Source organism: Rattus norvegicus, chromosome 7 (assembly GCF_021556685.1).
Source record: "Rattus norvegicus strain SHRSP/BbbUtx chromosome 7, alternate assembly SHRSP_T2T, whole genome shotgun sequence".
Classification (NCBI taxonomy): domain Eukaryota; kingdom Metazoa; phylum Chordata; class Mammalia; order Rodentia; family Muridae; genus Rattus; species Rattus norvegicus.
The window spans coordinates 36,367,191-36,391,028 of NC_141540.1; the positions used below are offsets into that span (position 1 = coordinate 36,367,191).

At 40.9% G+C, this 23,838-nt stretch overlaps 1 protein-coding gene across 4 annotated transcripts in view; it reads right to left on the reverse strand.

The window, feature by feature from the left end:
* LOC102548260 (uncharacterized) overlaps positions 1-23,838 on the reverse strand; it is a 90,878-nt gene that overhangs the window by 57,258 nt on the left and 9,782 nt on the right. Inside the window, exons 1-5 of one of the 4 annotated variants that reach the window (XM_087559470.1) lie at positions 7,338-7,466; positions 6,474-6,615; positions 5,751-5,882; positions 5,015-5,163; positions 3,970-4,095 (exon numbers count right to left, since the gene is read on the reverse strand). In XM_087559470.1, the coding sequence (XP_087415596.1) occupies positions 4,017-4,095; positions 5,015-5,163; positions 5,751-5,882; positions 6,474-6,539 (426 nt within the window). In that variant the 5' untranslated portion in view covers positions 6,540-6,615; positions 7,338-7,466 and the 3' untranslated portion in view covers positions 3,970-4,016. Of the gene's footprint in view, positions 1-3,969; positions 4,096-5,014; positions 5,217-5,750; positions 5,974-6,473; positions 6,616-7,337; positions 7,467-23,838 lie in introns of those variants that run through there. The other 3 variants (XM_087559469.1, XM_087559468.1, XM_087559467.1) reach the window with 3 other exon arrangements.

Below are 23,838 nucleotides of genomic sequence, written 5' to 3' on the forward strand. Positions count from 1 at the left end.
ACATTCTTGGAAAGTGGGGGAGGGCCCATTTAATTCCCACCCCAGGACCAACAAGGCAGCTAGGAAACGTTAGATAGGGTTATCTCCCCTTAAAATCTCCCCATTACCTGGAAGGGCTTTTCTGTGACATCTTGTAGCAAAGCTGCCAATGGCTACCCCAGAATCCCTTCATTTAGTGCACGACATCCAAGAAAAATTACAGAGCTATTGAAATATGAACTTCTAGAATACAAACCTTTGTGAAAACAATGCAATGGGAAAGTGTAATGGAATATATGGATAGGATATGGGTAGGAAAAAAAAAACATGACTCACCAAACAAGAAGAATAATATTGGAAAAACTGTTCAAAGTGCCATAGCTTGTGTCTAAGGCATAACAAGATTCAGAAACCCACAGTTACAAATAAAAGGGGGCTTTAAAAAAATGGAAAAGCTGACAGACATTCCTAAATGGCCCCAGGCTTAGAGAGAAGATGCCTTTGAGAATGTCGGGCAAACCCCACAGAGAACCCCAGCAGGCACCTTTGCAGCTGAACTAACCTCACCTCTTGGCCCAGTTAACCACCCGGACTCTGGGGACCTCTCCAGAACTCGGGCAGCATAATTCACAGTTCACAGTTAGCATAATTTCTCCAGCTGCTGCCTGTGCTGGAAATCTCCTCAATTCAGTATTTGATCCCTGATAAGAGGTCAGTGACCTTCCTAAGGGCAGTACGGCAAATGTTTCCCATCATCTACAACTTCATGTGGATGAAATGCAGGTTCTAACTTGAAAGGACCCTGCCAGCAAAGAGGGACAGAGAGACAGGGCACCGGGCACTGTGACTGAGTAAGATGAGGCCGCACCTGCTCACTGGAAGATGCCAATGCTCGTGGCAAGCCATGCCTTTTCACGATTCCCCTGGAAGATTAGCCAGCATGCTTTGAATAATAATGTGCGGTGTTGAGAAAATGTGAATGTGGGTTATACACGCGTGTGCGGGCACACAGGAAATGGTAGCTACCTGAAAGGTGACTGCTGGTGTTTTCTCATCTTTTACCATACACTAAGCATTGTTCTTAGTTTCACTGTACCATTTAATTTCTTTTGCCATGGTATCGGGGTGAGGCTGAACAGCCTCATAGGTAAAGAAGCAGGTTTAGAAACTTAAGGGCGGGTATTCAAACACTTAAATTAATTCTAGTTTAACCAGTACATGTGTGCACTAACATGAACTGCAATGTTCCCTTTGAATTACATACATACACATATAGATACAGACACAGGTGTGTGCATATACACACAGAGACACACACTGGATTACGCGCACGCACGCGCGCACACACACACACACACACACACACACACACACACACACACACGTGCGCACGCGCTAAACATTCCAGACCCAAACCAAGGAAACCAGAACCCCCCCATTCCAAGTTTTCATTCTTCTAGTTTAACAAAATCTATGTGAACAGAATTTGAACCAGGAAATAAAAGGTAACAGTTAATCTTCCAGAGGGAGGGTGGGGAGTTAAAAGAAAATAGAATCTTAAAGTGTAGAGCGTTTGTCAAAGTTAGAGACAAGGAACCAAGAAGTTTCCGTACCTCTAAACTGCTGAGGACAAAGCCGCAGCCTCCTAAAGCCCAGAAGAACTGATCGCAGTTCAATCCGATTTTGCAAATTCACTGAAAACTCATTTATACGTTATGAGGATGATCACCCATAATCTCTGGGTAGGAAAAGGGCTTCAGATCAGTGACCGTCATTTACGAGGATTCCCTGTTGCCAATTCGCGTGTCACAACTCCGTGTTTCTTTAGTCTGTATTTTCCAAACTTGAATAAAGTGCCAAGAGCATGATCCAGGCATAAATCTGGGCATAAATCTGCTTGGTGGACCACAGGAGGCACCCAGCAAAGGTCTATCAGAGTCCAGAGGGGAGAAGACGGCAAGCCCCATCTCAAACACCAACTTTACTCAAAGAGAATCATATTGAAATGTTTCTTAAGCAATGAAAGCCAAGTGATAAAACTAAACGGCAAAAATGTGTATTGCTGAAATAAAATCCGAACTTCAAATTTAAAGTATCCTGCATCGGAGTGGCACCTCCAAGTACTGAGGTCTCCCTCCCCTGCCTTTCTCATTACTCGAGGAAAGATATCAACAAGGAGGTATGCTGGTGGATACCTCACGTTAGCTCATATTTGACCTGCATGGTGGGCCGCTGGGATTAACAGTTAATAAAGGACCAAATCAAGGTGGACGGTTTGTTATTTCTATGCAACATTAGATAGCAGTGGTACATCTTTTTAGCTTCAAATTCATTAACAGCCTAGTGGGTCCTTAGGAACCACAGCAGTTACAGGACACTGCCTTTCTTCCCTTAGTCCTTCTCACAACAGGTATACTGTGTTGCATTTGACTCAACTATTTGATCCCAAGACAAAGACCTTTTTTCTAGCTTTTTTTTTATTCTACAGACTACAATTTAAAAGAAAAAAAGAAAACTTTTTGGAAGATTGCCCCCCATGTTCTACTATCCCCAACCTTGGCCTCACATATAACTATCCTGTCAAAGTATTTTGAAAGCCAAAACACAAACGTAAGGCCTCTTCTTGATCATAGAAAATGAAGCCATCCAGAGCTCTAGAGTGCAGCCGAGCTGCCCCTATCCACCATCTGAGTGGATCAACTTCTGAGCTATCTCCAAGGTGATGCTGCCCTAGGCAAGCAGAGAAGTAACTCTCAACTATCTTTTAACTTATTCATCCTGACCCTTACTTTGGAAAATAAAGGGGTTTCCAACATTCCCTGTGGGCCCTACAGAACATTTATAAATAGAAAATCTTGGTCAACCTTGACCAACTGGCTAGAGGAACTGTCCCACTATTAAGGCAGAAGGTGCCACATATCTTCTGACCAGATTCTAGGCACAGTCATAGTGTGGGCATTCAGGGGCTTTCAATTGCTTTATAAAACTTCTGAAAACGGCTCTGTTGTTTTCCTGTCACATTATTTATCAAATTTATTAAAATTTGACCTAGTCTGAAAAGAAATAATGTACAGGATACAGAACAAATCACCCGTCAGACTCCAAGGTAAGACAGCACTTGTTTGCATGCTACCACCAGCTCTGTGAAACATAGAAAAATGAAATCTCAATAGCTGAGTCTTTGCACACCAGCTGAGGACCTTTGGATTTACGCATAGTAAGAAATGGTCTCATCCCTCTCATCTGCCATATCTCAGAGCCTCAATCCTCCCATCAGTGTGTCAATATTATACTCATTTCTCCCAGGTGACTTGTACATAAAGATCTAACCATCTTTAAAAATATAATAAGCACAAATGCAAATGGATGTTATTTTATCTACATTTATCCATGGGGGAACTTCCCTCAATCTTCAGATAGAAAAGCTTTCTAGCGCCCACAAGCTCCTATTTGCATGACCTTTAGCCCAGCTGAGTGAAAGGTCACATGGTCCAAGATTAGCATGTGATATGCTTTGTGATGCTTGCTTGCTCAAGCTGGCTTCATCTGCCATGGAAGGTGGCTCCTAATTACAACTTAAGAAATCATAATCGACTCAACAGAACACAGCCTCACTCTCACAGATCAAACACCACTATACATATGCTAAGAGAATGCTTACCCAACACATTTAGTTTCTAATAATATCATAAAAACACTTTGCAATTCTTCCAGTATATTCCATTCAGCCAGTGTGGAGAAGGAAGTAGCCCAATTTCATGATGTGTGGAAGGGGGCACCCATTTGAGTTGACAAAAAATCCACCACAGTAACCCTCAAAAGTGAAATTTTTGTATCCTGTAATCAGGAGTTGCTGGGCATTTGATTAAATACCCCAGGCGTTTGATCCCCAGATTACTGCCATTTCTCCCCCTGATGGAAAAGCCAGAAAAATTAAACCCAAACGGCAAAGAAACAAAATGTGTATTTTAATACAGCAATGCTTTTTACCTGCCATCCTGCTGTGAATGAAATGGGCCGAGCTCTCAAAATGTTTGTCAGCTTAACTCGCAGTTGGTGGCACTATGAAAATGTAGCCAGGCAGCCTTATTGCTGCTCCTGTCCTTTAGCTGCCAACTGAAATACAATGGGAGTGTCAACGAGAAACAGAAGGGGGTGGGGAGGAGTCTAGAAAAACCCCCAAAGGATGACGAGACACAAGCAAATAAGACGTTTCTAAGTCAAAGACATTGCGATCTGCCATGTTGGCGTCTCAGACAGCTTGCACACACTAAAGATAAGGGTGCCGCAATGAAATGCCACTCCCCGCCCCCAAATCACTTAGGACATATGCACCTTGAAAACCCCATCGTTCTTGCTTAACCTAGAACGAAAATGGCTGCCTCGTACTGGTTCGATATAGAGAGCAAATATTCAGTATCTTACAAGAGACTCCAATTTTGGGATCTTGACAGGTAGGAAAAATATGTTTCCATTTTGGGCTATACGGCGTGCATGCCAAATGGAGAGAGAGAGATACTAGCACATTCTGAAAGGTGTGCACAGGTAGCGGGGACTGTACCCACACCTAGCCCCTGCATCTCCTCGTCCTTGATTGGCGGTTGTACCTTTTAGTCTCCTTGTTAACACACTCCAGTGTGACGACAGTGTATATGCGGCTATCACTCATCACAAGGTCTCTATTTCTGGTTTTAACATCAGAGCACCCAAAAGGATGCTGCTGCCTATGCCTTGCTCACTTTGAAGAACTCACACGCCAGTCATTCAACTCAGCAAGAAGTACTAATACGTCCTTTGCCCCAAAGAGGTATAATAGATACCATTTAGTTTATTTTTATACTTCGCATGGTATTCTGAGTTAGACAAGCTAAAGAAGGCGGAAAGGGGTGATGATAATATGATTTCTATATAAACATGATGATCCAGTGGACTAGCTGTAAACATTTCGTAGGAGTCACAGTTCAGACAAGAAACATGAGGCGTGATGGACAGTGAGGACATTGATGCACTTTCGTGGCAAATGACAGAATCTTACCTCATTAAATGGGAAATCCAAAGACGTTCACTTTCAGCTGTGTTTTTTTTGGTTTTTTTTTTTGTTTTCTTTTTAATAATTCTGTGCTCTTCTAGTCGGTGGCCTTGCACAGAATAGTGACATGGGATACAATCAGGGTGGAATACTGTCTAGGTGGTCCAAATTTGACACAAGGTTTGTTCAGCAAATCTTAAAGTTTAGGCTAAGGAAACATATATACATACACACATATACATACATACATATATACCCAATAAATAAATCAAAGCCAAGATCATCACATTCATTATTTTTTCATATTTTGACGTTTTATAATCAATTTCTGATTGCACAAATGAGTATAATTCAAATACATCTCTTAAAATAGCAATTAAAGTAGCAATTTGGCTATTTTCGGCTTTTAAGCCTGATCCCCCTCATGTGTACACGCTACCTTCCTGGACCACCAACCCTGCTCAAATTCTTTATAAAAGAATTCCCTACACCACTTCCCAGGAGAAAGACAACAGCACAGAACCCAGGCCCCAGGCCAGAACACACAGGCACCCTCCAGGGACAGATGAGGTTGTCCTGATCCTGTATGCCGGGAGCTTAATTGCTACAATGTTGCAGTTGTGCAGAAAACAAGTTGCACATTTCTCGTTCTAACTTGCAAAATATGCAGGTGCTGAAAGCAGGCTGTGCTAGGCTGCAGTATCCCCTACTCCTTCTAGTCAGTTCACAATAAATCTCTTACCTTGTCCAGAGAAGGAAGAGCAGCAGGCTCATAATAGGATGAGTGACGGACGCGTAAAATGTTCTCCAGTTGACTTCCCGCGGGATTTATACTTCCCAAACCAGGAACACCTCTGCCTGCGCAGATGGAATGCTAAGCCATGGAGTAAAACAACCAAGAAGTTGAAACAGCTTTGGCTCTTTATTTTTTTTTCCCCTTTCAACTCTCTGATAGCCAGAAGAAACTGTAATGTAAACATACGAGCAAGTGAGTCTACGTCTGAGAGCCGTAGTGCAAATTAGATGGGAAAATACAATTTAAGGATTTAGGTGAGTGACAGATAGGCTTCTATTTATTTTTAAGTGAGACGATATAAATTATGAGATAGAAACTGAAAGATTACTGTATCCAAATCAGGAATTTAATAGGGAGACTTCCATATTATAGGACACAAATATTCCACAAAAATTTCTTTAGCTGAATTTGAACTACAGAAATGGCAAATGTTTGGGTTTCTTTTTTAAACAAAGAATAATTTTTTAAAGCAAATCTAAGAAAACTGATTGAGACCAATATATAAACTCACATGGTCACTGAATTTTCACATTTATTGTTGGGAGAAGTTACTGTATTTTTTTTGGAAGTAAAATATCATGTTGTACTTGCTTCCAATCTAAATTTAGTCTCTGTTCCTGGTGCCATATTTCTTCAAGCATGAGAAGGAAAATCAATGCTCCTACTCACCTTTAGAAGAATTTCACCGCCAAGTCTCCATGGTTCTGTGGGATCCAATAATCCGTGACTCGGCATCGATTTTTCTGTGGCACCTGTAGAAACAGCCTCGCCTTTCTTTCTAACAAAATACAGCGACAAAGACTGTGGAGATCTGAACAAATTAAGCATATAGGCTATTAAGCACAACTTGATCTTCTAAAGAGACACAGTTTATATTTTCTGAGGCTGTTAGTGTTTGCTGGCATTTTTATTTTTTTCTGAACCACTTAACAGCCATTTAAAGATAATGTGAGTTTCTATTTTGAAGAGAATTTGGAGGTAATATTTTTCTTACATTTCTCACAGTTAACTCATATCACCAATAACACCCTCCCCTCCCTGTCAGGAAACAGACAATTGAAAAAAAAGTTCAAGTCTCATTTTTTTTTAAAGATAGCTCCAAAAACAAGTAGTCTTTAATATATGAAAAACTACGATCATGCTTTTAAAATTTAAAGCTTAGAAGCTTAGGGAGGTATGGAGGGTCTGGGAAAGCCTGACTTGGAAGAATGTCAAATCCTAGGAGAGAGTGTCTTGGCATCATGGTGTACTATAAGACTTAAGCTACCAACATCCCCACTTTCTGTAGTGGGTCTAAGTGAAAGAAAGAAAGAAAGAAAGAAAGAAAGAGAGAGAGAGAGAGAGAGAGAGAGAGAGAGAGAGAGAGAGAGAGAGAGAGAGAGAAAGAAAGAAAGAAAGAAAGAAAGAAAGAAAGAAAGAAAGAAAGAAAGAAAGAGAGGGGGAGGGAGGGAGAGAGAAAGGAAAGAAAGAAGAAAAAGAAAAGAAAGCCAGCCACACCGTCAACAATTGAAGTTTCTAGCATCCTGCACACACCTGATATAAATCTCAGAGGTATCTCAGTCCCCATGGGCAGACAATCTGGGCCACGTCTGAATATGTCCCCTGCAGCCATCCTGAGCTGTCGATACATCGCTTCTTCCGTGACACCATTAGCATGAGTATCTGTAAAATGAAAGCTTGCTGTTCACACTGCTAACGGAGGCACTCCGTCTGCGTTTGCTACCCCCAATAAAATGTAAGTAGGAGAACGCAGGCAGGTTGCTTCTCGTGGGGTAGGCGACATCTTAGTTAAAAGTGACATGACCAGGCTTAAAAAGTGACTCTGACAGGTTCAGTGTTCAGACCTGACAGATATAAGCCTGCAAGAACCTCCCTGCCACATATGGTTAAGCTCATGAGAAAACTTTGATTTACTGGTCCCTTGATTAGCGTTTGCAGCACTCGGTGCTACCCCCTTTCAAGTTCATTATCAATTATGCCACGCATCCCATTATTGTCAATTTAGGATCCATTTTACTAGAATGCAGTCATTTCAACCATTCATCAAACCTGTGCATAATGTTCAGTTAAAGGATTAGATCAATCCACACTCCAGTTCTCAAGGGAGAAGTTCCATTGTTTATCAGGCCATGTCTACACTGGCTGAGCAAAGCGCTCTGTTCAGAAGGAGAAGCGCCTTTGGCAGCTAGAGTCCACATAGCTGACCCATGGATGGTCGCGAGGCGCTCCTGCACCTAATTACCCAAGTGTAACGGCATCACTAAGCATCACTAGAAGGTAATCCATGACAACGACAATAACAACAACAACAACAATAAAACCATCTCATGATTGTTGTTCTAACACATTTACGGCGAATTTATCTAGAATGCAGTTCAAGGAGCTAGAAGAACGTGTGTACATCTGGCACAAGTGATGGCTACCAATGTGGAACTATGTGATGGCTCACAATCTACAGTTAGGATTAAGTTCAAAACCATGCCTCTTCATTTACACAGAAAAAAATCTTCACAAAAGACAGTTTTGTTCTTAGAAAAAAAAGAAGGAAGGAAGGAAAGAAGGAAGGAAGGAAAGAAGGAAGGAAGGAAAGAAGGAAGGATGGGAGGGAGGGAGGGAGGGACAAAGGTAACCAATAATTTGGGGTCAATACTTACACTCAGATGACTTGCATTGCCATGACTCAGTACCAAGTCTGGGTGGATTCTATTCTAGTAACAGAGTGGCCTAGAATTGTCCTGAGTACTAGGATTCTTTCAACCAAATTTAAGAATAGAAAAAGCTTTAGCAGAAATGTTCTGCTGATAGCTATAAAATTATAGGCTTTCCCTTTCAACCACCCAAACATGCTCCACCCTGTGAAATAACAGATAGAACGCTAATCACCTTTGGAATTTTGCCAGCCTTTCCCATTGATGGACTGGGAGAGTTGGGCCCAAATGTCTTAAAGGCATAAAACCTACCTAACCCCATGAAAGCCCTCTCAGGCCTTCCCAGCATCCAATCTGACTCTTTAGAGAAAACACAAATGAAGGCTTAGCCATGTGGGAATCAATCATATCTATAAGATATCAGATGTTACTGTATCTTCCTCAGAGGAGTTATCAAGAGAGATACTCCATCTTGGCTTCTTAATCTCTTGGCCTTTGCAATATGTCCTACTTTCTTAAATGTCAAGACTCCAGATTTCTTGTGTATGTGGGTTTGTGTGTGTGTGAGTGTATGTGGGTGTGCTCACCCATGTGTGTGAATGTGTAGAAGTTAGAGGTTAACATTAAGTATCTTTCTTAATCACTGTCCACCTTATATTTTTTTTTAGAGAGGGTCTCTCACTTTACCCAGAGCTTACTAATTGAACTAGCTAGCTGACCTGAAATCTCAGAGACCCTTCTATGTCTGTCTCTCCAACACTGGGATTAACAGGCTCATATTCCACACCAGCTTTCTCTGTGTGCTCTGGGGATCTGAACTTGGGTCTTCATGCTTACCCGAACATTTTATTGACTGAATAATTGGCCCTAGATCAAGATTCAAGCTTTCAAAATAAAGCTTTGCTCCCTCGGTTTCAGTTTGAAAATCATGCGATTTATACATTACGTTAAACTCCCTTTGTCTAGGTGCAAAATTATAATTTACCACAGTGGCATCCAGTGTACTGCTCCCTTCGCTTTTCCCTTTCAACTCCAGTGAGAGAAAGCCAGAGCTCTAGAGCAGTGGTTCTCTACCTTCCTAATGCTGTGACCTTGTAATATGGGATCCTTATGTTGTGACCCTTCCACCCCCCTAGACACCAACAAATTATTTCATTGGTGTTTCATAACTGTAATTTTTCTACTGTCATAATTCATACTGTAAATATCCAATATCTGATATGCACCCCTGCAGGGTCAGGATGCACAGGTTGAGAACTACCGGTCTAGACTAGCTAAAGGTAGTCATAATCAACTGATGTTCATCTAATAGGAATTACATTTGGTATCTTCTATATAAAGCCCTGAGAGCTTCTAAATACATAAACCTCTATCACTGCCAGCCTCTTCTCTGCATCCTCTGAGCTGACCATGAGGATGGCAGGAAAGCAAACAGCATCCAGTGCGCTTAACTCCATCATAGGCACTAGTCTAAATCTGCCTACCTGAACCCTATGACAGCACAGCAGCCTTGTAGAACGGAGACACTCACCATCGGTATGGGACAGAATCACAGACACAGCACGTCATTTGTCTGGGGTCGCATAGTGTCCAGGTGGTGGAGCTGGGATTTTAATACAGGCAGCCCGGCTCCCTGTAGTTTTTCTGTGCACGCTGCCCAGACATGTGCCTATCTGAAGCATGTGCCTATCATGAAGATCTTTAAGTTCTGGATTCCCAGAGACTTAAACAAAAAGGTGATTTCTTCGGACTGGCTTTTTCTTTCTATCAGAATGGAACCAATTAGATTGGAAATAAACTTGATGCTGTGATCTGCTCTGACCCCTTTTTTTTTTGTCTATTTCTCATTCACACAAAAATGGCTATCTAGAACCTTTGAGAAGACCATTGACCTAAGTGTCACCTATGAAATCAGTCCCGATAAGGTCACATCCCTAGCCCTGTCTTTTGCAAGTCAGATGTGTTATTTTATTTCTTCAAGAATTGGCTTCCTTGTCTACAAAATAGGAATAAAAAGTAACTAAACTGTGAATGAATCTATGGTAAAGGCTTAACTCAGTGCAGTGCACATTGGAGAGAACTTAGATTACACGCGCGAGCCTCTAGCTGTCATCAGACACTAACAACCAAAAGCCATCCTTTGGGTAAGAAAGCAGTATGTATTTTAGAAAAGGTAGATGTGGACATGGAATTTTTCCAGCCCAGGAACAACACAGCTTTGAAATTGTATAGTCACCTATAGCCACACATGACGTCATTCTATCCATAGCTATATATGACGTCATTCTGCTTCATTTTACAGGAACATAGGGGTATCATGGAACCTGTCAGAATCACCTAAGGATGTTAGCCAGTTATCTCATAAGTGAGAAGAAGCTGGGCCTATGTGGGAAGGGAAGGTTTGAGATGCTGTGACAAGATGACTGGCTTAATCGTGTCCTTAAAACATAGGCCAGATTTCAACACATAGTCAGACACGTCCAGTTGGTCTGGGTAGTGGTGACACGATTTTAACAACTATTCAATTTGAGAGTAGGAAACTCTGTGTTCCTCAAACCTGTTTTTACTTGACCAGCTTTCCTTTCTGAAACCCTAAGTCAGTAGTTCTCAACCTTCATAATGCTGTGACCCTTTAATACAGTTCCTCATGTTGTAGTGACCCCAACCATAAATTATTTTTGTTGCTTTGTAACTGCAATTTTGTTACTGTTATGAACAGCAATGTAAATATTTTTTGAGTTAGAAATTTGCTAAAGGTATTGCAACCCACACATTGAGCATAGACTTCTTTGAGACCACATGGGTGTCTTGAGAAAGGCAGGAACCTAAAATAAAAGTGCGTATCCCAAAAGAAGAGTAATACAAGTTTTTAAGAGAAAATGATAGGTTTGGTGCCCATTTCCATGACAGTGTACAGTAAGTGAGACACAAAGAAAATGGAATGAAATAAAACTTCTTTCACTTTTATCTTAAAATGGACATCACCACCAGAGAGCATGAAAAGCTCAGAGACACAGCAGGAGACCCAAAGAGAAGCTATTTTGGGTCACTCCCCCAGGACGCACTGAAGTGCCTATGTGGCTTGCTTGCTGCCAGATGAGACAACAAATTCTTGGTCCCCAAGAGGCTGACAGTGTGAGGCCCCTATACTTAATTTTGTCTGCCTTGGAGACCAGACGTTCTCTGATATACCTGAGTGAAGGAAAACCTTGATGTACAAAGCACCATCTTGGTCCAGAATTATGGTTTTGATGAAGGGATGTGCGAACAGCCTCACTTGAGATGAAGATAGAAAAATAGATAGTAAAACAAAGGCCACACAGTCTCCATTTTTGATCCTACAGGCGTCTCTGCAGAATTTATCCTCATCAATGTCCAAGTCTTGCCTTAGCTAGGAGGGACCTAACACCTCGTGTTCTAGGAGACTCTCATTTTGAAATGAGGTCTTGGCAACACTCAGCCTCTCGTTTTCTAGATGATGATGGTATGTCTCCAAGGTAGTCAGCTAGCAATCAAGGGCAGTTCTAAAATTAGGACCCTTGGGAGGTCAGGAGTGCTTGAAGTCTCAGGAAAACATTACATTTCCTGATATTAATTGAACACAAATGTCTTAATCTGGTAAGAGATGACAGCATGATCTCCTGGGCACCATCTATAGAGTAGAAGTACAAAGGGGGATGTTGCCTTGGGTTGGGAAGCCATTGAGCCTTCCAGTCTGGACTCGTAAAGATTAGCCATCTGTGCCAGGCAGAGTACATTGTCTTTTTAGCTCTGAGATAAGCTAAGCTAAGGCTCTCGCTTTCTACCCCTGAGTATGACAGGGTCAGGCACAGCAGGTCTTTATTATAATCATTAGAAACCACAGGCATGTGTGGCTGCTAGCTACTGAGGCCCACTCATGAATCTACTCATCCTGGGTCTTCTCTCCTCACCCAGCTTCATGAGACCGTTAAATGTGCTTTTCAGACTGTCTTATCAAAATGCGTAATTCTTACTTTCTTTTTCTCTTCTTTTACCCCTATTACCGTATTACTTAGAATCCATGGAAAGACACTTGCAAATCAACCTGTCATTTGTTTTAAAGATTCTACTTATTTCATACCATATACGATTTTGGAATAATTTCTATAAATACAATAAAAACTTTGTGTGGGTATGTGTGGATGTACGTGTACGTACGTGTGTGTGTGTGTGTGTGTGTGTGTGTGTGTGTGTGTGTAAACCCAAAGACAACTAGTGTCATTCCTCAGGTACGACCTACCAAGTGTCTCATTGGCCTTGAACTCATGAAGTAAAATCACTTGGAAAGCTAGTGAGCCCTGGGGTTCTGCCTGTCCTGTCTCCGCCTCCCCAACAGTGGCACTATACCCTGCTTCTTTTTTCCTAACATGGATCCCGTGGATGGCAAAAGCTTCTCATGCTTGCAAAGCAATGACTTTAGTAACTGAACTATCTCCCCAGCTCACCAAAAATTAATAAAAACAACAACAACAGCAGCAGCAGCAGAGGTAGATGGAGAGGCTCTGCTTTACCTATGGCTCTCTTCTTGGCCACTCTATGAACCTGTTGTCATTTCTTATTATTCATCATTTATGATTCCACACACATATTCAACCCAGGTGATTTGGCTCTTAACAAAATGAACGTGAATTAATTCTGGTCATACATTTTAATGAGACAACACTTCAGAAGCCCTTAGACATCCCAGATGCACAAGTCACCTCTTTTGGTACTGACACCAGAATTTCTTTTCTTAAGAAATCTTGCTTGCTTAGGCTCTGCTATTTTTTTTCCATTATGAAGCCTTCTGCACAGGAGCAAGGTCAGAGGAGAGGAAGGAAGGCCTGGACCATCAAGTGTCCCACATCCTCCTTCGAATGTCATTGCCTCATACCTCTCATTCCCCTTTGTCCTTAAGTTTTAACAAGTCTTATGGTGTGACATCAAGCTTGATCTTGTCATTATGCCTGACTGCTCAAAATTACTCAGGAGGATGACAGAATTCCTCTCAATATCCCCCACCCCCACCGCTTCCTCACCCTCTCTCTAATTAAAGGATTAAATGATAGAGTCATACTTAAAGGATGATGATTTCTGGGGCTACTCAGTCCATTCTTTAAAGACTGACATCATGTTAAATTTTCACTCCTCTCCTGTCCTCTAGTTCTATTCCCACTGCACTTGACACGTCAGGAGTAATTATAAGAGCTTAATAAATACACACAACATTTTGTTTTTGGTATTCCTAAGCAGGGAAGCATGGTGTTGTTCTGTTAGCGGCTTTTCACTGACTGGCAATTTGCATGTGGAGTCAGCTGTCCCTCATGAAAAAGTAGAAGTCAGCCCCATGTTTTGGTTTCTCTAGCTGTGTGTGGCTTCCCAGGGACTGTTCGTTCCTTACACATAATTAATAGCCCACGCTCAGCTTCCTCAGAGATGTCCCTCACCTTCCCGTGCCACCTTTCAGACGAGCGTGTTCAAGGCAATGACTTTGCCGTGTCACTTGTTAGTATCAGGATGACTTGTTTAAAAGTGGGTTCTGATTAGACTGAGAAGCTGATCAGAAGGCTGTGTTCAAAGTTATCTCTTATTTCACCCTCTCCAAGAAGAGTGGGTACCTCCTGTTCTATTTATTCATCAGACAAAGGCAGGAAAAAAAATAATCTATTTTGTAGCCAAGAGCTCATGTCCCCATATTTCCTTTCAAAGCTTCCTATTCTCATACATGGGGAAAAATAAAGATTACCAAGGGCCTTGTCATATCATGGTCTTGTTTCAACTCAGAGTAAATAAAACCTCCTCTGGAAAAAAAATGACACAATGGAATGGGCGGGGCCTCTCCTAAATTGGGTGCACTGTAAGGGAATGCCAAGGTCATCACTGGACACTGATGATGATTACAAGGAAGTGTCTTGACCTCCTAGATGTGTTGGTTGATATTACCTAGTCAGGATCAAGAACTACTAAGCTAGTCGTCATGTGAAGAAACTCAGGGCTTGCTGAAACACCCAGCATCAATTCTGCAAGACTGGATTCTGACATGCCTGTGCTTTGATGGGGAAAGATTTTGACTTTTTGTGGATAGAATTTTGTTTCTCTGCCATGTATTGTTATTTGGCTTTGAGCAACATTTGCTTGAGCAACGTGCAATTCCTGAGGCTGACTTGATAAGATGCCGGGACTAATACCTCATGGGTCTTATACCATATCAGATTATGTATGTGACATAGAAAACATTCACTCATGATATGGTATTATGGCAATCGTCACTCAACACAGTTATTTAATTCAGTAAGGACGTAAGGCTAATGAGCTAGTAAACCAGAATAATTGACATTAACCAGAAGTATAGGGGGAAGTCCCTATATTATTTAACTTCATTCAGCACTATATAGAGGACTTTAAAAGAAAAAGAAATATTATAAGAAATATTAAAATCATATGCACAGATTGCATAAGCACGTGACTGATTCTCAAGAAATGACAAGGCACTAAAATCTTTGAAACTGTATATCAAAAAGACACACATGAACACCTCCTAGTAATTAGAAGGTATTTCATTGTCTTATAGCACCTAAGGGTCACAATTATGATTATCAGAGGCTAATTTACAAGAGAAATGGATGGAACCCAAGTGACTCCATGATAAAAGTGAGAATACATTTTTGGAATTAATCCATACCATCCATTTTTAATGCTGTCGCATGTCTCCATAAAAAAAAAATAGCATGACCTCAATAATTTTCAGCTATCCGACCGCAAGTTGTTAATGATTTGAATTATCTCTGAGGAGAAACTCACTGCAGCGTGCAAATTTCCACATATCACCCAAGCACGACGGCCAAATGCCGTGCCTTCCGGGAGGTGTGCCTGGCTGGTTTTCTCCTATGCCTATGATCTGAGGTACCAGGTTTAGAAAGAGCAGCAGGAAGGAACTGCAGGGCTGGGACACACAGAGGAACTAATAAGGTCTGTGCTGGCAGACTGACAGACTGTCAAAGGATGAAATGAATTAACAGGCGAAGAGGACTTTGTAAGTTATGTGGCCCTAGACACATGTACAGAGTTATTGTAGCTAATGATCACCTTCATCATTATCAATAGGTAAGTTTATATATATATATATATATATATATATATATATATATATATATATATATGCCTGGAACAAGAAAAGATCTTTTTGAAACCGTGACACATTTTTCCCCCTTCGTCACCCAATTCTTGCTCTCTCAGCTTATCTCTCAGCCAGCGTGAGTGACACATTAGTCTACCCCTGTTTCCATCTGTTTCTGTCATAGTTTGACAGAGTTGGAATGGATAGGAAGATCTTGCAGAGAATAAGGTCGCAAGCAAATTCGGAAAATGTAAAAATAACTATCTCTGATGAAGGGAGCTTAAAGGTATCTGCAGGTAAGGGGAAAAGTGTTCCTTGTGTGGTCGGAAGCACATGGCGATTATTATAAGAAAGGTAAAATATTCTGGAAGCTCAGCATCTGCACACTATCTCCACTTGGATGCCATCATCACAACAGATACAGTCAATGTGATCTCCATTTGTGAATTGCCCCCTGTATATGTGCATGATCATGAATGTGTGGTTGCATAGTTATTAAACCTATGTAAGTATGCAGCAATACATACCACAAGAAGAGAAGGTGCACACAGGAGAATACAGTAAAAACTCCACATTATCATTAACCATCACTTTTGAATGATATAAAAGAAAAATTAGCTACAAGCAAATAACCATTTCCCCACTATAGGAAAGAGATTTTTTTTTTAGAAAAAAATCTCTTTAATTAACTAAAATAAACTCACTTACAATATTGTTATAGGCACATGCATACAGTCCACAATGCCCAATCAGGAGTAAAAGTGTACAGTGGTGACGTAAAGGGCTGCATCCGGAAGTAGAGTAGAGGCATTCAAAGAGCTCTGCTGGCATGGAATGATTGCATTGCAAAGGCTGGTTGTGAATGCAAATCACAGAATATCAAATATAACATAGTACTCGCTCCATTTTACCTACAAATGGACAAGAATGCAAGTGGAGAAGTGTAAAGCGCTTAAAAATCAAAATGTTTAAAAGGCTGAGCCTCGTGACACAGGCTTGCAATCCCAGCACTTGCGGGGCAGTGTGAGAAGGATCAGGAGTTCAAGATCATCCTAGGCCAGATAGTGAGTTTGAGGCCAGCCTGGGCCACATGAGCGCCTAAAGGAAAAACAAACCAATTTGTTCACTGCTGTTCTATCCATGAACAGAAGGGGAAGTGAAAAGGGAAGAGCAGGAAGTAGAGACAGGAAGCTCCTTTGTACGCTTTAAATTTTGTTCTTAGTTGTATAATTAATCTCTGATTAGTTCTTGAACACAAGAATTAGAGGCCATAGCAATTGTACCCAAAGAACACTGGGTGTAACCTGAGTCTCGTGCAGTGCAATCCGGCTTACAACTGTCTCTGCTGGTCACACAGCTCTGCCAGGTAAATATTTGTAGTTGACAGGGATGGATGTAGCACCCTCTCTGGCCCAGGGCCACTGACCCTTCACAGGACCTTACAAAGCTCCTTCCAGAACATGACGTCCGTAAGGACCTTCAGCCCAGGGTGTAGAAAATAACAGTAAATCCACCTTGCTCTGAACTCATGTTCATAGCAAATGGGATTTTTCTTTCTGTGTTAAACTAGGTAAGCTAAAGTACTAAGATAAAAGACATGACGTGACTTTTTTTTTAACCTACCATTAAAAAAAAATCAAACAGAAGAAAAGAAAAAAAATCTTAAAATCTATCAATCTTGCCTAAGCCTTAAAGGATTAAGGTGTTTGTTTTGAATATGTCCTAAAGTTTTATTCCTCAAGGTGCTATAAGTACCTGTCTTGAGTTTCGTGTCTTTAAAATTAAAATCTAAACCAGAGTTAATAGCAGAAGGAATGAGCTGGAAGGCACTGGCAGACAGCCACCAGGACACAGGATGCTGTCTGTCTGCATAAATAAAGTTTTATTGAAACAGCCGCATTCGTGTGTCTAAGTGTCTTCTCTGCTTGCTTTAGAGCTGTCGCAGAAAAGGAGAGGCTTCACTGAAGATAACATGGTTTCCGTGACAGCTGAACTACTCACTAATTGTTTGGATTCTGATATATTAACAAAACACTAAAGCTGTAGTTACAAACATGAAACATTCCTATGTCTCTAATTTCTATTTTGGTCCGCTCTTTGGAGGACTCCTGTTTTGAAAGAGACTTTTAATAGTGAGTGCTTGAGGCATGGGTATGCATTTGTTTCCTCAGGTACACAGAGGAAGAGAAAGCAACAGGGAACACATTCTATTATAAAAACCTGGGTAGGGAGAATAGATGTTTAAATCTGAATTTTCCCACCTCATTTACACTACTGTTGTTCCTAGACCAGCCTTGGGTCTGAAGGACTGCAATCCTAACGGGTGCCGTTGAATGTGCTCGCAAGTGTTTCTGGCATCCTGGCTACTTCCTCAATTCCCGAATGCCCCAGTTTTATCCTGAAAAGAACCTGCCCCCCCCCAAAAAAGATTATAATTGCTTAAGCTAAATTTTTGCAAAACATTTGCGTGGACGGAGCACTGCAAGCTACTGCCAAAGAACGCTCTGATTTCATTCTGCCTGGCAAGTTGGCTGGGATTGTTTGGCATTTCATTAACAAAAAAATAATCTTCTCTTCCTGAGAAAATAGCATGTGTAATATTTTGAGGACAGCAACACTTAGTGTGCTACTTTTCAATATAAAAAAAATGTATTTCTGAGGTGTGGATGAATAAAGCTTTAAAAAGCCTTTCTCTGGCACTGCAACTGACTACCTTGGGATGTGCCTATGTATGTGCCTGAATGAAAGTGCTTAGAAAACTCCTTTAAATGTTTCAAAATCACAGAGAAGCAATGCCTTTATTCTGTCAACAGGACTGATTTGGAATCCAGAATAGAGCTTCCTGTGACACTTTAATTATGATACCCTGTGCAAGCCAAAAAGCTAGACTTTTTGTCTTCTCTGAGAATAAGATATTGGTAACATGTAGTGTATGTGCTTGGAAAGAAGGTAAAATAATGGTAATTGTAATATTTGACTCAGTTTACTGGGGTAAAAGGAAAGATTAAAGGTAAACGCCTATCCACACAAGTATTCTAAAATGGCTCACTTAGCAGTAGTGGAATGGGCAAACATGTTTACCAGTTCTGGGATAAATTCTTATTTAAGAAAGTCTTAAAGGAAGTAAGTTTCTCACAGCTACCAATACAAGCTGAAAAGTCGTGTAAGTAGCGCACAGCCTGATTTAGGTAGAGTGTATTGATAAGGCTTAGCATAGTTGGGAGGAGCAAGAAGACAAGGCACAAAGGAGACGCCCTCTAGAATGGAACCAGAGTGTCAACTAAAAGAGGGCTGGGGACAGGGCAGGAAAGAAGGGTGAACAGGGATTTTGGAGTACCATAGATAGCAAATGCATACGAACAGTGTTCATAAGTATAAGACTACATTGTTCAATATTGGTAGATGTGAAAATTTGAAGAACCCTGAGTGCTCAGAAGGAGGAAACTAGAAAGAGGCAGGAAGTGGTAGATTTCAGGTAGAATGTAGGCTGAGGCTACTTTGTTCTGTGTCTGGCAGGGAGGGGAAACACTGGAAGCCTTTGGACTTGCCACAGCTGATCTGCTGTAGGTTCTGTATTGGATGGATTTGACACTAATGGATCAGACATTTAAATGGTTTAGATGTCCCAGCAGGAGACAAACCCCAAGAGGCAATGGTTCTGCACTACAGACGGTGATGATAATGAACGACATTATAAAGGGAGTTAAGGAATATTTAGGACAGAAAATTAACTAGTTCTAGCCCTTGGTTTGATGTGCAAAACTACAAACATTGGGAAGGGAGGGTAAAAATGAGTAGTATATCCCAACAAAGAAGTTAGAATGAGAAACTGGAGGGTGGGGACAATCAATGATGAGTTAGTTTGTACGTAATTAGATTGGGGGCGGGGTCCCTGATGCACAGAACAAGCTGTTGAGAACTCAGTTCTAAATGTCATGTGAGGGACTTGAGTGATATATGTCAATTTTAAGACTCTTATAAATTACGTCCGAGGATGACAGCATGGGGCAACAATGTGCATGGTATGAAGGATTATAAACAGAGGATAGACCTGGAGAAAGGGAGGCTGTCAAGTCCCTGACAGAAACAGATAAGGAAGACCGCCTCTGGATGACCTAGTACCATGAAACCCTGGGAAGTAGGAACTTCCAAGAGAGAATGGATCATCAGGACCAAACACATAGGAATAGCTAGGACGGCACCAAAGAGTCCAGTTGGAACTCACAACCAAGAAAATATTAGGTCAATGATGCCTTAAGATAAGGCAGGCACCAGATGTTAAAAAGTGTAAAAGAGAGACAGTGACAAACCTCAAGTCCATGGACATCAAGGTTAAATGCTTAGTTAAGATGGAGAGACCAGAATTAATATGGGGAGGGGCCATGACAATGGGAGGACATTAAGGACAGGAGAAACGCTGTACTTGAACCATGATCATCTGTGTTAAAGTCCAGCCCAGACCTAAGCTTCCTCCCAGGAACCTTAGATTCTCCAGGGAGTTTTCTTCCCTTTCCCTCTTCACTTTGTTCTATCTGTTCCCCATGACATTCATATCGGAGATGATTTTCAGGCAAGTCCTGATGGTCATAATCAACCTCTTTAGTAAGCAACCCCCCCCCCCAAAATAAGCCAGGTTCAGAACTTCTTAGTATTACATCTCCTTACAAATTGAGAAAAAGGGACACCTATTACATAATTATTATTTTTAGAATACATTTCATTTCATTCCCACGTAACCATTGCCCACCAATTCTCTGCTCACTTATACTTTACAGTAATTCCTTTACAATATACGTACCAGTACATTATGGGACATCCAGCAGGAGACCTGATTTATTGATGAATAGTGATTATAGTCACCCATAGTTTCCTATAGTTTTTATTCTCCTATACCAGAGTGGAGAGTACAACATCGTTAAAAAGAGACTTATACTAGTATAAAAACATTTTGCCTGGTTTTGTTACTACTTAGCCATGGGACCAACTCCAAATTTAGCCATCATTATAGCCATCTTATTTTACTAAGGATTCCTCTTCCAGAATATATAGATAGGAGAAATTGATTATAAACAGCTTAACCAGGCATTGTGAGATCTAGGAAATTAAATATAGAGATGTTTCATGTTGATGTTACATATTGAGTAACTAAGGGTCTTATAATCATAGCATATGTCTTAGAAGAAAAATACTTGTCGGTAATAATTGGTAACGATAACTCCACACACTGGCTTTTCCTTCTCAAATGGAAAGCTCATTTGAGTCTCACAATATTTGTCTCTCCTTTTAAAGTCTCCTACCAAGGGTTTGATGACAAATCAAAGCAGTGTTGTTACAGCTTCAGTACACTGACCAGCGACTCCAAAAGCAACACAAAAGTGACAGTTTCTGGAGACAAACGATTCATTTCTGCTTCTGCTCTATTCACTAGAACATAACCACAGTGCAGACTCAGTCTGGGATTCGGTAATACAAAAATCTCTGTGCTCAGTCACCTCACAGACTGCTGCTTCCTCCTGTAGTCTCCACAGACAACGATGAACAACATGGCCTCAAAGGACTTTAGAATGAGGAAGCCAGGCAATTAAAACCCACTTTTAGTTGTATGTAAATCTGAGCAACACATATTTGCCATCTTGGAGATAAAATGGGATAGATTAAATTGAAAAGAATTATTATCACACTCTTTCTTCTCTCTTCCACAGACCAACAGATGGAATCATGGCAGTAAATTTGGTTAGTCCTTTTTCTAGACTATTCTGTAAGACTGCATAGCCTCAGCCAGCCTTGCTCTCTAGAGCATTCTGGAAGGCGACATAGCCTCAGCCAATCAAAGCAATTTTTAATTCCTTCCTACTCTTGGCTGTTTTGATCTCTGTTTCTACAGTGTTGAATTCTGTCCATGTTTTGTGTGATTTTTATCCTTTCTAGCTCTTGAATTTAGCTCTGTTTATTTTATATCGTATCTACAGTCTTGGTCTAAGACTTACAGATCACCCATCTGGCTGGATTCTTTGGCTTTATTTTTGTTTTAAATCTGGTCCTCCACTTTCTGAGGCATTCCTAAGGCTCCCAGTTTTCACAAACAACCCTGTCATCTGTACACCATAGAACTGTCAGTGTTATCCCCCATTACCCCTTTCTGACTTCTTCTTTTGATGTCCACAGTGATACCTCATATAGTTGGCGCTTTTTACTTCCCAGTGATGGGACCACCCCACTGTGACAGATTTCTCTTATCTCTATCCCCTGCCTTACCTATCTCAAGCCTACATCATTCAACCATTCTGCTCTCACTTCTCTACCCTTTGCCAGTATACATTCCAAGTATACAATGCTATCCTTAGCTTACTCAGCGTCCTCCATGGCCCTCTGTTAGCCAGGACTCTACCTGGTCTTTGATAGAAAAGCCAATCCTACTGGAAATATCTGGAAAGCAAGCACCTCTCAGTTGTCGTTTCTTACATTATGCCACATTTTACACTTTCCCCCACTCTGAAACTTAAATTGCTCCTGTATATGAATGTCCCATGACTTTGCACTACTTTTTTTCTGCAAATTGATTATGTTTCTATCTCCTCCGAGGAATTTCAAACTCAGGTACAGAAATTATAGTTATATGTAAACCTTTCTGGATATTTAAAAACATGTTTTTATTGATACTCATAATTTTAGAATACAGAAAATGTAATGGTGACATTGAAGTTAAGAATTATGTGAATTTGCCTGTCTCAAGATGAAGGATACCATTGAATAAATTCATCCTGGTAGCCACATAGCTTGGCTCTACGTGGCCCCATGGGCCATAAAAGCACTAAGACTCTTTCTTACCTTGTTCTCTATCCTGTGGAGCTAATCCAACCATAGACTTGCTTTTGAAGTCAACCGGTACATCATGCATGGGTGAGCTCTAGAGAGCACACAAAGGCAAGAGAGGAAAACTGACATGTTATTCTTAACTAAAGAGACTGTGCTATTTCTGAGTTTCTATACACACTTGGGCATCCCACAGACTTCAAGAGCCTGCAGATGAAGTAGGAGAAGCCAGACTTTTTTTTTTTTAAGTCCTGAAAATGGACAGCAGGTAAAACCACGGGAGAATGAAAGTTTTAAATTTTAAGCAAATCTTCATGCTTCTTTTTCCCCCCTTTATCAAGCCATAAAAATCACAGATAGAGAAATCTTTAAAGCTATAAAGACAGTCCGGGCAATGTCAGACCCTTTCGCAAATGGCGTCCACTCTTCATCTTAGGTATAAAACCTGCTTTGTAGACTCCCATTCGTTCCAAGCAGTGGATATTTATCTAGAGTCTTTAGTGAGGAGTGAAGCCCATCAAGTTAAGAGTTCATCAGCATTTCCACAACGAAAGGCATGAAGCAGCTCTCATAGCATGTAGCCCTCTACAGCCACTTAAAGCACACTCTCAGAGAGCATCACTGTGAGATGTGGCCATGTGGAGTTAACACTGCATCATAGCGTCAATCTTACATGCAAAGCCTTTTGGTAAAACTGATTTACCTATGGACCATTTGACCCCATTTGTCTTTTTCTGAAAGCAATACTCACTGGAGAAAAGGAAAAAGAACCAATTAATAAGAATTTAACAAGTCGTTATCCAGTGATGCTTTTCTTTGCCACGCCCAAAGTAGTTACTTAAAGATGGGTTTACCCCATGTTGTATTTAGCTATGGTACCTGACACAGAGAAAATGGACAGAAAGATGCTAACAAAGTCAGTGGCATAAGCTTTATTTTCAGAAGAAAGTGCTTCTCAGTGCTGAGTCATGGACCAAGGAAATAGTAGGTCTGGAAGGCTGATCTGATTTTGTCTGATTTAGAGCCTCTAGCTATCATCTGACCATCAAGCTTACTGATTCTCTTTGCGTCTCAAAATGAACAAGAAAAGGAGACATGAACTGGACGGATCCCCAGCCATCATCACAGAGGACAGAGGCCTTCTAACTAGCATCTCTTTAGAATGTGTGCTCAAGTTTAGGATATCAGACATTTAAAAAATATCTAATACCCTCAACCAGATACTGAACTTCAATGTTTAAAAAAAATGGCAGAAACCATCCTCAGGGCTTTCATGTTCAGAGAAAATGAACGCATCTGTGAGAATCAGAAATGCATTGATTACTGACAAGAAATGAATTCAGTAGCGGGCCAAGAAAATTGCTCTGTGCTCCTGGACCTTAATGCAACACTTTAACCCGACTGCTTATTTAAATATTTCAAGATGAAGCCTGGAAAATTGTATTTACCATCAAGA